This window comes from Monomorium pharaonis, chromosome 3, assembly GCF_013373865.1.
Source record: "Monomorium pharaonis isolate MP-MQ-018 chromosome 3, ASM1337386v2, whole genome shotgun sequence".
Taxonomy (NCBI): domain Eukaryota; kingdom Metazoa; phylum Arthropoda; class Insecta; order Hymenoptera; family Formicidae; genus Monomorium; species Monomorium pharaonis.
Window position 1 is genome coordinate 20878975 of NC_050469.1, and position 14700 is coordinate 20893674.

General features: G+C 32.5%; 3 protein-coding genes across 4 annotated transcripts; 2 read left to right on the top strand and 1 right to left on the bottom strand.

Moving 5' to 3' along the window:
• LOC105837343 (NADH dehydrogenase [ubiquinone] 1 beta subcomplex subunit 2, mitochondrial) lies at positions 1-1788 on the top strand. The gene is made up of 3 exons (XM_012682029.3): positions 1-195; positions 359-482; positions 1553-1788. The coding sequence occupies exons 1-3, from the start codon at positions 83-85 to the stop codon at positions 1649-1651; spliced, it is 336 nt and encodes a 111-aa protein (XP_012537483.1). The 5' UTR covers positions 1-82; the 3' UTR covers positions 1652-1788.
• On the bottom strand, positions 1769-8689 carry LOC105837342 (retinal dehydrogenase 1). Of its 2 annotated transcripts, none has more exons than XM_012682028.3 (10): positions 8672-8689; positions 5826-6033; positions 5068-5172; positions 3843-3944; positions 3601-3766; positions 3103-3407; positions 2924-3026; positions 2332-2839; positions 2188-2262; positions 1769-2122 (listed from the first exon to the last, which is right to left on the bottom strand). In XM_012682028.3, the coding sequence occupies exons 2-10, from the start codon at positions 5856-5858 to the stop codon at positions 2053-2055; spliced, it is 1467 nt and encodes a 488-aa protein (XP_012537482.1). In that variant the 5' UTR covers positions 5859-6033; positions 8672-8689; the 3' UTR covers positions 1769-2052. The 2 variants fall into 2 exon arrangements, with proteins under 2 accessions (XP_012537482.1, XP_012537481.1); XM_012682027.3 differs by lacking the exon at positions 8672-8689 and adding an exon at positions 8097-8232.
• LOC105837341 (tektin-4) lies at positions 7202-10334 on the top strand. The gene is made up of 7 exons (XM_012682024.2): positions 7202-7767; positions 8018-8313; positions 8454-8763; positions 8837-9051; positions 9332-9554; positions 9624-9778; positions 9861-10334. Exons 1-7 carry the CDS (start codon positions 7696-7698, stop codon positions 10072-10074), a joined length of 1485 nt encoding a protein of 494 aa, XP_012537478.1. The 5' UTR covers positions 7202-7695; the 3' UTR covers positions 10075-10334.
• The last annotated feature ends 4366 nt before the right edge of the window (positions 10335-14700 follow it).

The following is a 14700-nucleotide window of genomic DNA, read 5'->3' on the forward strand; positions in this document are numbered from 1 at the left end:
CAAGTGCAATCAAGTGCAGTTCAGTGCAGTTCACGCAAAAACTTAGGAAGGATTCGTCGGTAGTGACGAGTTATTTGTAATAATGATAATTTCACGAGGATTAGGCTTATTAAAAATTGCTCATGGAGTGAGAATAAGTAGTCAAAGTAAAATCGTCGCAGCGACGAATCTGCGTCCCGTTAGACTATCTCACGGGTAAATAAGATTATTATGTAATTCTATGTTACAGGTTATGTTCGAATGTTTCACTATTATCGAATACGACAAGTGTATCTTGACAATTGTTTCACGAAAAGAATATAGACAATACTATGATCTAATATGCTTGCTCTAATTTACTATGTTATTTCCTTATCAGTCACGGAGTATATCGCGATATCCCACCAGAAGACAAGACGTGGGTATTTGTAGCTGAGCTTTTTGGAGGTTTTATGTGGTGGTGGGTGTTATGGCATTTCTGGCACGACTTTGGCCACGTTGTGGTAAGTATTGCTTAATTTCAAATAACTAACTTTTATCTATTTTCAATAAATTTTTTTCTGAACTTTTTGCACAATTCAGCTTTTCTTTCTATATCGGAGAAAAAAAGAGGGAAGGTAAATGGTACAAGAGAGATTTAGCTGAAAAGGACAGGTCAATTAAACAGTTCAACAAAAATTGACTTGTTTTAATACCAGAATAATTTTAGAATAATTTTTTTGGTGTCTAATATGAATCTGATTTGTTTCATCATGTCACAATTTTAAGAAATTTACAATTAAGTTATAAAAGTTGACTATTTTCAGATACTTTGTTATATTAGAGTTATGATATGTAACATTCGGAAGTTTTATTGTAATTTAAATTTAGTATGCTAGAACTTTTAGTTCTCAAAAGGAATTTGCTACAGTTAACAAAATATTCTTGTTTAAATGGAGTATATGTGTAAAAATTTATATATATATAATATTTATACATATATATGTATACATATGATGTAATTTGTTTGCTAAAATCTAAAAGATATCATTTTTATACACTAATTCCATCACTTTGAATTTGTCGAGTTTTAGCATTAGATTTATGTTAGTAGTTTTATAAGAAACCTTTATACATAATTTTTTTCAAAAGTATATATGCTTTAATTTTTAATATTTACCATATTGAATCCATTTTGAATTTATCAATTTTAACATCAAATTAATATTCAACGACTTAAAAAATTGTAAGAAACAGTTGAAAGCTATTTGGCAAGTCCTAAATGATTTAATTTACAGATTTGCTTTTCTATCATATTTGATCATGAATATCTTATTAATCTTAGACATAATTTATAAAAATTATGAGATAAAAGTTTTAACAATGTGTTTAATTTTGATTGCTAAAACTTCTTCATTATATTATGTATTGTCACAATTTGATAAAGTACTTGAAAAATTGCAACATGATGGAGCAATTTGAAAATTGAATTTAAATTCAACGTTCAAAAAATTACAGGAAATTATTTGTTTTATTTTGATTTTTTTTTAAACTATGTCATTAATAATTGTTTAATAATTATTTTTATGTTTAGGGAGAGTTTCCATATCCGGATCCATCTAAATGGACAGATGAAGAATTAGGAATACCACCAGATGATTATCCTGAGCCCACGATTCGCAGAAACATATAGATAATTTTACAATCGTGTTACATGTAGGTAAAACAATACATTTACTATTATACTGAAATATACTGCAAAATTTTAACATTTACATAGAATAAAAGTGTTATGTTTATAAAATTAAAATATAATTAGTTTGTTCTTTATCTCGAGTTTACTTTATACAGTAAATATATTTCCCTAATTTTTTGAGACATACACGTCTCACAAATATATATACAATTTTTTCTCTATATTGTAAGAGAAATGAAAAAGAAGATATCAACATATGATTTCCCAAATTTTAATATACGATAAATCACTATATAAATCAGTATATATTTTATTTTATTAATATTCTGATACAAAAATTTTATTTAAAACAAAAATATTATGAAAATTAAAAATTCAGACATCATGCAATATATATATTAGTTCTCTTTTGCAATATTGATGGAAATTGTTTTTATCTCGAGATATTCTTTTAAGCCTTCTTCTCCCCTGAAAAAAAAATACAAATTGATAACATACTATGTAAATTACCAGTTTTATCAGTTAATACTTACAATTCACGTCCTATGCCAGATTGTTTGAAACCACCAAATGGCGTTTGTGGTGTGATAGCATCATAATAATTTACCCTGGAAATTATCATTAAGTATACATGCCCATATGGCAATATATTATCATATATTATTCTTTGTACTTACCAAACACTACCTGCTTCGACAGCTTGGGCAAATTCCAAAGCTTTGTTAATATCTTTAGTAATTATACCAGAAGCAAGACCATAGTTAGTGCGATTGGCACGTTCAATTACTTGATCCATAGTATCGAATTTCAAGATTGTTTGAACAGGGCCAAAAATTTCTTCTTTGGCGATTCTCATATCATCAGTAACATTTGAAAAAACTGTGGGTTCTACAAAGTAGCCAATATCACCTTTACGATGTCCACCAGCTTCTACAACAGCACCCTGCTGTTTGCCCGAATTGATTAAGTTCAAAACTTTGTCTAACATCTGTTGATCGATCTGTGGACCTTGCTCCGTTTTAGAATCAAATGGATCTCCAACTTTTCTGTTAAGCGCTAACTGTTTAGCATGTTTTACAAATTCGTTATATATCTTTGAATGTACAAATGTTCGTGATCCTGCACAACAGTTTTGTCCATGATTTATAAATATTGCATTATACGCGATTTCTGCAGCCTCTTTCACTGTAAATACAGATACGTGATATAAATATAATTAATTATCCAACAAAGTATATATTAAAATTCCTCATTATTCTTACAACATACCGTCAACGTCATCAAAAACAACGAGCGGGCTTTTGCCACCTAATTCAAGACTGACACGCTTAAGATTACTTTTACCAGCAGCTACCATTATGGAATGTCCGACCTAGAGATAAAACATAATTTATATATTAATACATATATCTCTATCAATACAATCATATTGAACAAAATATAAATACCTCTGTGGATCCGGTAAAGGCGACTTTACGAATTTCTGGATGTTCCGCAATAGCTGCACCAGCAGTTGGGCCGTAACCTGGAATAACATTTACAACACCCGCTGGAAATCCTGCCTCTTTAGCTAAAGCAGCTGCGTAAAGCGCGCTCAATGGTGTTTGCTCTGCTGGCTTTAAGATTAAAGTACATCCAGTAGCCAAGGCAGGGGCCCATTTCCAAGCCAACATCAGGAAAGGATAATTCCAAGGGATGATTTGTCCAACAACACCGACTGGCTCCTTTCGCGTCAATGTAAGAGTGGTATCGCCTAGTCAAATAATAAATAGAATTACTTACTGTTACTCAATTTATGATTTACATTATATCTGTCACAGTAAAAAAAATAATTGATGGATAAAATATAATAGAGCATATTAATTTACAGCAATGCTATTCACATAGTAAGATAATTATATCGTAAGATAATTATCTAAATGGCAATAATTTTAGAAATAAATTACCTGTTGGAATGGTAGTCCCAAGTATCTTATCACACCATCCTGCATAATAACGGAGAGTAGCAATACTTGCTTGAATATCGCCAACAGCACTTGCATATGTTTTTCCATTATCAAGAGTTTCGAGAGTGGCGATATAATCTAAATCGCGCGTAATGAGATCTGCGAACTATTTTATTAACTTACATTTAGTATAAAATTCATATTTGCATTATTTATAAGAAGTTATTGTCACAAAATTTTACCTTGTGCATAAGTTGTCCACGGACGTATGGATTCATTGTGCGCCATTTCGAATTTCTGTTAAAGGCTCGTTTAGCAGCTTCCACTGCTTTATCTACATCAGCCTGAAAAAAATTTATTACAATCTCTTATACATGTTAGATGTTTGAAAAAAGGATTTATACTTTAAAAAATCTATAATATTTTTTTTATCAAATTAAAAAAAATTTATTTAAAAAATTGTAAAGAAATTAATTTATATATAAATTAAAGACATCAACTTTGTCAGAGTTGTTAAAGCACTTCTGAAACTTTAACACAAGTAAATGTATGTACATTTTTCTATTTATATGCGCATAATGTAAATGTCTCGTTTACTTTATGTATTGTAAGAATAACTCATTGCGATTGAATTTTGAGCAATTTGTATAGATGATTATCTATTCAATTATCGTTATAGTTTATTTTCAAAAAGTAAAAAGAAAACAAAAAGCTAAATAGTGCGCGCGAAGCGCGCGTCTATAGTGTCTAATTATTTAAAAAGTAAAAAATAAGCTAAACAGCGCGCGCGAAACAGTTTGTGGTTTCTAATATGAAAAAAGGATCTCTTTGAACATTAATGCAGTCCGTAAATAGATATCTACATACATGTAGACATGTAAATATCACATACTTTTTGTTCGATATATAAGTACTAAACAGATAAAATATAAATAATACGATAAGATAACCTTTTACTTATCTCTCACAGAAAAACAAATATATCCAAGTTATCTTATGTCATTTAAAAAATTGAAAATCATTTCCTCTGTACAATTCAATTTTCGAGCTGTGTGAATTAAATCACGTCATTTTTTTCACTTATGATCTGTTCTTTATAGCTACTGAACTGGTGCAATATGTTAAAGACAAATAATGTTTTCTAATTTCTAATTTATTGCACTGGTTCAGCAGTTATAAAGGACAGACTATCAATTTAGTATCCTTCTAAATTTTAAATTTTTTGTTTAAATTATCGAAACTGAAATAAATACTGCCAATGTGATTTAAGTGAAGCATTTATATTTACTTAATTATTTTTCAATACTACATTGAACCATTATTTTTTTAGTATTGATTCAATTTTAAATAAACAAAATTGTTTATATCAGTTATTTTCTAATTAAAGATTTACAACTGAAGAAATAGCATGGAGTCCATAAAATAGAAAACTGTTTGCATTTGATATACTCAATGTGAGAATTTTACCTTATCTCCTTCGGCGATTTCAGCAATAACTTTCCCAGTGGCAGGATTTATTGTAGGAAATTTACGGCCACTTACAGCATCCACGAATTCATTATCGATGAACAACTATAAAAAGGATATTTGACATGATTGATAGAGATCATCATCACCATATTGTATATTCCGGCGAAAAAATGGTTATATTATAAGGCTGACGAAATCGTCGACTTGCAATATATTCTGGTGATTGTAAAAATTTAAGTGATTAATTATACACATGACATTTAGTATTGCCTCATATAGGCGATATTAAATATATATATATTTCTGATTTAAAAAATTATTCGAGCCGGTAATAAAAATTTTCTATTAGGAATTTCCATCAAAACCATCTTTTATAAATGTTATTCAATTTTAATTAAAATTTACAGTATTTAAATTCATGTTTTACTTTAAATAAAAATACATTTAAATAAGTTGAAAAGTTCCATATATAGATAACATAGGAAAAATTACTCTGTTATTTAAGTCTTTATCACTTAAATATTTATGTTTTGAATTGGATACAGTTAGGGCCGATTGTTCCAACTTCTTGGTAAACTTGCCTACCAAGTAAGCATGTGTCTATCTTTATTTCTTTTCTTAAATAAATAAAGACAAACATATATTTACCTGATAGGTAAGTTTACCCAGAAGTTGGAACAATTAACTCTTAATGTTTAATAAAAAGACACAAAATTTTTGCACATTTTAGATAATAATACGAGATATCAACTTACTTGGGTATATTTAACTTGGGCTTGCTTTGCCATTTTCTTCTCAGCGTCTACACTCAGCAACGGTTGACGGGTAAATGCTTAAGCGATTTATAGAAGCACCGTCGCTACCGTCGTTAGCTGATTTCTGACGCGTGATAAGATTGCTTGTAAAGGTCAATTTAACTGTTATGCTTATTCGTATCTGTATCTTTCAGAACTTTATGATTTACTGCAAAAAATAGAGAAAGATATGATAATATTATATCGATATATTCTATCAATATTAATGTAATAAATATTCATAAATATTGCTAGTATATGGAAATATAATAAACAATATCAGTGATATAATGTTTGTACATTATTTTTTATCTTTTTATTTTTTAGAATTAGAGTCAATGTTTTATAATCTCGGAAGAAATACCTATATCTTTGTTATTTTACAATTCTGTTCTACAATACGACGTATATCTAATAATTAAATGTATCGATCTACTGAAAATATGCAACGTATAATGCAATGTATAATTATTAATATAATTATGTCAGAATATTGCGCATTCTGTTTCTCCGGAACTTTGCTAAATATAATCTATTACTAGTAATCCTTAGTTTGTTCTGGAAATACCGTATAGTTACTTAAAAATTTATTCTTTTTCAAATTATCTTTGTGTAACAATTTTGTTTATCAAATGAAATTATTAAATAATTTTTCTCTACATTGTGCTTTCAATTTTAATTATGCATTCAAATTTATAAGTAAATTTCTTATCAAGTAACAATGTAATTAAATTATTTGAATTTAGCACAATCTGAATATTAAAGAGATTTTTACATAAAGTTATTTTTATCCCAAATTTTGATAGGATAATACCAGGTTATCAATATTTTCGTCGTGTACGGGCATAAAAATATCTACATGTGTGTATATAGTATATACTGTGTACAGTATAATTATCTTGTAATAATGTTTAACCGGGATCATTTTGTGCTATTTTACATTAAAAGAGATGTAAAAGAGTATTTCATATAACTACACACAGAAAAATAACAATTCTGTTGCTAAGAAAAATGATTTACTTTCTTTTCTTTTAAATAGCGGTTATCTTTAACAATATTTAAAATAATAGTTCTAAAATGTGTTCTCTCTCTCTCTCTCTCTCTCTCTCTCTCTCTCTCTCTCTCTCTCTCTCTCTCGCTTATCACAAATTTTAGAAATTATTATATACTTAAAAAAATTTATATTATTTCAATGATATTTTATCAAAGAAATTTTATTGAAAAAAATAAAATATGCAAATCGAATTTTTGTTTCAATTTAATATTTTTTTAATTAAAGTATTACTTAAATATTACCCGATTCAGAATATTTATATTTTGATTAAATTTAATGATTATTATAAAATAAAACATTGTTTATTTTATAATACATTGACTTATAAGATATTTGCAAAATATATTTACTTATTTCAAGTAATTAATATAAGTAGTATGTATTATTTTTTGTGTATAGAGAAAAACGTAAATATCTTTACGCGGAGATATTTATTTTAATATTATAACAAAATACAAATGTCTTGAACTTAGTCACGTGCATGTATTAAAAATTAATCAATTCTCTTTGACAAAAAGAGGCTAGTTTGATTTGAAAACATTTCCCCTTCTTCAGAAGAAAGGGATGATGTGATTCGTCCAGCTGTGCGTATTAAATCGATAAATCCGGTTTACTAGACGTATTTGCGGACGACAACCTAAATTAACAGAAATTTACATTATGCGTGAACGTACATTGCAATTTTCTGTCTCTAATCCCATATTCAATGTACCTTTAAATTGTAAGTCGTAAAATACGCTACGTATATTGTGTTTTTTTTTTTTATTATCCTACGAAATGTCGGATATTCCGAACGAACATGATTGCTGTGCTGAAAGCCCACAACACGTTTCGCAACAACAAACTGAGGTAATCTTATCTCACCAATTTACAATAATTACAGAAATTACACATATCGACACCGCAATCGATAACAATTAATACATACGCTAGCACATTTTATTCATATATGTATAAATAAACTATTAGAGACTATATGTGGAAAATGAATGCCAAACGGCATGTATATCTGTAAAAGAGAATTGTGTATTTATTCACATTATTATACACATATATTGTTGTACACAAACAATCGACTGTTTTCTTATCGACAAACTAGAAGGCGCAACCATGCTTTGAGATGGAGAATGGATGTGGTGATTGTGTCGACAATGTCGAGAAACCTCCGTTTTATTTACCTCAACCCGAGGATGAATACCCATCGAAGCCCGAACACACAATGGGATCTCTTGGTCCATGGGCTACGGGGAAAGTAACCTGCTCTCGCGAGGGCGGAATAACAGGTTTGAGACCAGTCGCGGATCGATACTCCATCACTCGCTACGGACCGAGTGAATGGCGCGCGCATAATTTGAGTATCTTTCAGCAATCGAATGAGAGAATTTGCAATGCCCAGTACGTGAATCAATATAATTTGCGATTATTCGACATAGCGTTTAGAATTTGATTTGCATTAGTGGTAGGATCTCTAAATTCGACAATGTCGCATTGAAAGCAAAGGCATTTATTATTACAATAAAAACGAACTTTCTTAGAGTCACGGCCAGCGGTGCGAAGCAATGTGTGGACCAAGTGTACGCAGCAGCCGACAAGGTGCAATTGAAAACGACGGAACATTTAAAAACACGGGCTAATGTAGTGTATCGTTGGAAGGCGGAATTAGAACACGCGATCGCCACCATCGCGGAGGAGATGGAATTGTTAGAGGCTGAGTGTCGTCGTGTACAACGATCGTTATCAACATTGACCATACCTGCGTCAATCGCGAACGATTTTTTGCAGCTACGCTCCTCTCGGTTGGACTCTGATCTCATTCGCGATGATGTCGAAGAGCAACTGGCGAAGGTCGAATCTCGGATTACTTCATCGAAATGACATAATCGCTTCGCAACTTTTTAATTCACGTTACCTATTTCAGGAAGTAGCGCTTATTTCCGAGATACGAGATTTACTGAGCAGAACCCGCGAACAAATTCAGACGCAGATGATCGAGTTGAGGGCCGCGAAGGCGCGGGCGGAGAACGATTGGTCTGACAAAATCCACGCTTATGATCTAGATTCCGTATGTGTGAATTTGTCTAATGATTCTTCGCTTTTATCGTGGAATCCTGGAGCTACAAGGATACCAGCCGAGTGAGTTTGCACTGTTTATAGACGTGCGAGAAATTGATGAAGGAACATCGCAAATTAACATTTTTAGACATAAACGACGACAATAATTAAGGAAGTATCCTCGTTTAGAATTTGAAAATTTTTTTATTTTTTCTGTATAAAATATAATCATAATGAAAATTGAAGTACATATAAAATAAATGTCCCGTAACTATATATATACAGCCTACAATGTGACATATGCAAAACTTTTTTGTAAAACTTCTGACGCAATCAATCTACATAATTAATTTCTTTTTAGTCAATCAACTCCCACAAACTACGAACACTTTACACAAGAAGTATTAACCGCTTGCGAGATTGCTAAACAAAAATCATTAAAATTAAGGTCCAACTTGAACGACATATACACTAATTCTATTAAGGATCTACGCGATCAAGCGACTCGCGTTGATATTGCACTATCAGATAATATAAAACTCACACAAGAGTGTCTTCAACAACTAGAAAAGGAGTTACTTCGCGTAAGAATTATAAACGCAATAAAAGATATGCAAAGCTCATGCAGAACATCAAAACATTTTTATTTTTAGTGCCTACACGAACTAGCAAATACAGAAAAGCTAATTGAGGAACTTCGGGATTCATCGAAAGGATTAAACAATGCAATGAAATTAGCACAGACGAGATTAGATAATAGATTAAATCGGCGTAATATTGAAAGTTGTAGAGATGTACCTCAATATGCGTAAGTCGTGGAAAATGTAATAATTATTTAGGAAATTAATGAAAAATATTATTGACAAAAAATAAACTTTTCATTTCATTAGCCTTATTGAAGAAGTGAAGTCACTTGGCGAACAAACCTCTGCTATACTGGCAGAATTAAAACGTGCTGAAGAGTCTCAGGCAGAATTAATCAAAGCAAGAGGAATACTTGAACATGAAATAATAGTAAAACGTAAAACTTTGTACATAGACAAGGAACGAGGTCAGCTATTGCGTTCGTTTTTCCCTTCTGCTACAGACTTATCTGGATTTTAATAAATTAAATATATGCAAAGTGTGTACTAACTAAGGAAAATTATTTTTAAAAAGTATATTAATTGAATCAATCCTTTCCCTTCGTCTATTTTATTATTTATTATCATGTACCTTTTTCAAATAAAGAATATAATGACGTGTGGATTAATATGTACATATATATATTAATATTTATGGATTATTTTACATATTCGATAAGTAGCTCGATTTTAAAAACCGTTTTGTACTCAAAGAAGATAATAAAGCCTACAGTGCAAATATTGTTTTTGTTAATATTTTATTTATAATATAATAGCGATAACTTCTTTTTATCCTACAATCCATATTTATAGGTAATTATCTTCATTCTTATTAAAAATCTGTAATATAAAAGTAAATATAATTGTGTCCTTCAGTAATCAATAAAGTTAACTACGTCTCTTCATATTTTACATGTAATAATTTTTTACGCAAAAAATGTTAACTATTTTTTTATAGAAAATAATTTGAAGTATTGTGTGCCAGAGAAAATTAAGCCTTCTCTCTGTTGTGTGCATTAATTTGTTATTCGTGTCTATTTCATGCATTTCCATGATTTATATCGCTAATACGCATCAAAATTCCTTTGTTATTTGCGTCCTTTTCCTTCTTCCATCTATTTCCTTTTTCTATCTATTGGTATGTTCTTTATAACTGCACTGTTGAATTGGTGAATAAGTTATGCATATAATAATGAGGAAAAATACTTATCTTACTTTAAATTATTGCATCTATATATCAGTTCAATGGTGCAGCTATAAGAAATAGACTGTGTTAATTCCTTAATAGCAAAAAACATTGGCGCAATATTGAAAAGTAAAGACAATATTCCCAATATTGGTCCAGTATTGTAAAATCGACGCTTCATTTTATTTAACCAATTTATTTAAGCAGCAATATTGGTTCAATATTGGTTCAGCATTGGGCCAATATTGAATTAATTGATTTTTCATATTAGACATTAATTGTGTTCTAATTTAGAGCCAATATTTTATGACCAATATTGGCGTTATATTGGGAAAATATTAGCCAATACATTTCAATATAACCAATATTTAGCCAATATTAACCAATATATACTACCAATATACTACCAATGTATTTTGCTACTAGAGTACATGGATATAGGAATGTCAGAGGATGGAGCATAAGTGCGGGGGGGGAAGTAGAACAGAGGGGTTGTTTAAAATGGCAGCGACGAATATTAAATAACATTTAACGAATAGGATTTAATTTTTTCTTTTTTCTTTATATTAAAAATCTTCTGTTCTTACAGTTGCTTATGCAACAGTTTAGTTTCTGAATCTTTTGATCGACGTTTCATTATTTTAAATATCGTTCAAAATGGCCACCTATGTTTAACAATAGATCAATTTCTCCGCATCTCTCATTGTCGGATCTATAAAGACTAGAACCAGAGAAGAACCTGAGAGCGGTCATCGCGTCGTTTTAGGTGTTTTTATTCATCAGCGCCTCTATGTGCACAAAATGTGCACATTGAACTATGTAGTCAAATATCTATAAATCCCGTAGGTAATGTGCATGACTTTTTGGGTCTCTTCTATGCTATGTCCACGTTTATTTGGTTCTGTTTTATGCTATACCCGTAAATTTTACAATTATATGCATTCATATTTTAAATCTGTTTTATGCAAATGTGCAATACTGACTCTGTACAGATATAGCAAGGAACAGAACCAATATTTTATCTCGCATCGCGTTTATCACATATCATTTTGTTCCAAATATACATAATAAAAATTCACTCACCGATTGCTGTCGCTGCTCCTGCTGCTGCTGCTGCTGCTGCTACTGCTACATTCCTTTTCCGGAATACTGAGTCGCTCGAATCCATCATGGATGCCACTTTCTACTATTCACATCATCCTGCTATTCTCGAACCGCACATTAATAACGATCGCCCGATACTTTATTCGACACTCCCGATATTACAAATAATATATCACACACGAGTAAAACGTAAATCGCGTCCGAGAATTTCATTTGGCGCAACCGTTACATTTGGAAAAATACGTTAAAAGTACCCGACACGTCAAGACACACTAAACAGAAGTAAATCAATTCGCTCCCAGAGTTTTGTATCTCTGTATGATGATTGCGCGACGACTAGTAAAGTTTCATTACTGGCACGACATTCTACCGAACAGACTGCGTATCCTCCTCGAGCGAATACGCGTACACGAAAACTTTGCCCCGAACGAAAATCAACACGAAAGTGGCGTCACGTAACTGTACGTAACTTCGTGGAAACGCAGGCCGAGGAAAGCGGTTGAATGAAAATTACGCGCTGAGATACAACGAACGGAGACAAATTTGTTTCGAGAATTTTGTATTTTATATGCTCGCACGACGACTATAGTAGCACTTGACTTAATTGGCACTCGCGATATTCTACCGAATGTATCTTCACACTTTACTCGAATATTTCACTCGAAACCGAAGGCAAACGCACGATGCCGCGCTTTACACATGAATACCACCTTTGCTACATACGATCTCACATGGCTCGCGTATCGTTTGCTAGCACGACGGCACTGTCAACACACGTTGATTTTCGTTCCGGGCAAAGTTTTCATGTGCGCGTATTCGCTCGAGGAGGGTACGCAATCTGTTCGGCAGAATGTCGATCGTGCCGATCGTGCCAATAATGAAACTTTACTAGTTGTCGCGCAATCATACAGAGATACAAAACTCTGGGAGCGAATTGATTTACTTCTGTTTAGTGTCTTGACGTGCGCATTCAACAATTCTTGGAGCTTTTCTCGGGTTTTGTTTCGTGACCTCGTGCATCATACCACTGTTATTTAAGTTCTAATTGTAAGTAAATTTTTTTTCATGTGAACGAGAATAGTGATTGAATAGGATTCTTTGAAAATCGCGTTTGGCCTATTTGATTTTAAGTGCAAACGCTTGTCCGAAATTTTTTCCGTCATAGAAAAAAAGCGAGGCTTCCGCTTCGATGCTTCGGATAATCGCTTCTCGGAAATTGTTGAGGCTCCGGGATGCTTGTCCGAAGTTTTTTCTGTCGTCAAAAAAAAGTGAGGCGCCACTCAGGCGCCAGTCCCCTCGACGAATTCCGAGAAACGATTACTCGAAGCATCGAAGCGGAAACCGCAGTTCTCGGAAATCGTCCCCTCCACGATTTCCGAGCCTAACGGTTATCTTTTCTTTTTCGCCAAATCCCCGAGTCGCCCGACTCACGGTAGCCAATCAGCTACTAGCTCCGCCTACTATTTTCTCCTTCCCTCTTTCAAACGCTTCGACGACTCCGCGCGGACCGGGCTCAGTTGCCTGACGAGAGGGGTTCGGTGGGTTAGTTGTGTCGCGAAGATTCGGTAGTGAACATGTACGCTGCTCGTCTATCGGAAAAGAATATCGCGATCGCCTCGTGTGTGTGTGTGTGGTGTGGTGTGGTGTGGTGTGGTGTGGTGTGGTGTGGTGTGGTGTGGTGTGGTGTGGTGTGTGAAGTGCATCGTCGTTGCCTTCCTCACTGCTTCAGGATTATCTTCGCCGTTGCCTTCCTCGCTGCTTCAGGACGATCGCTGTGGACCGCTGCAAACGAGCATAGTAAGTACATTATATTTTAGTAATACTTTTGCCTGCCCGTCCACAGCGCACCATTATCTAGTTATCTAGTACATTATACTCCAACAGATAGTTGAAAAATTTTTTTACTCGCATACTCGCGATCTTAAAATTTTACAATCGCAATCATGCGAGTAACAAAATCTTTCGACTATTTGATGGGATATAATGTTCTAGATAATGGCGCATGGCCCCGGGGTACATGTTTTACTAACAGTTTCGTCAATCTATTATTTTTCAACATTTATTTTTCCGACCGTCGGCACCGCATTCGCGAGAAGCGTAAAGTGCAAAGTTATTAAAGTTTCCATCATTATTCTTACGACAGTTTTTGCTAGTTTTCACATAGCTCCGACTATTTCCATTTGTTTTAATAAATAATTTTATTAATTAATTATTTTTCAAAATTTTTTTTTTTCTACCGTCGGCACAGTAAAACTGTCGTAAGAATAATGATGGAATCTGTTTGCACCTCATACCTCTGCTGAATGCAGTGACAGGAGTCGGAAAGGAAAATTGTTAAAAAATAATTAACTGACGGAATTGTTATTAAAACGCATGAAACAGGTCGAAACTGTGCGAGAATTATTGAACTGTAAAAAAAGTGATCGAAACTGTTTGCACTTCACGCGTCTCGCGAATACTGTGCCGACGGTAAAAGTAAAAAAATGTTAAAGAATAATTAATTAACCAAATTATTATTAAAACGCATAGAAATGGTCGGGGCTGTGTGAGAACCAGCGAAAACTATAAAAATAAAAATTCATAAAAATAATGTTTAATAACAATTTTGTCAATGAATTATTTTTCAACATTTTTTTATTCCGACCGTCGGCACCGCATTCGCGAGAGGTGAAGTGCAAACAATTTCGATTATTTTTTAACAGTTCTCAATAGTTCTCGCATAGTTCCGACTTATTCCATGCGTTTTAATAACAATTACGTCAATTAATTATTTTTAACAATTTTCCATTCCGACTCCTGTCACTGCATTCAGCAGAG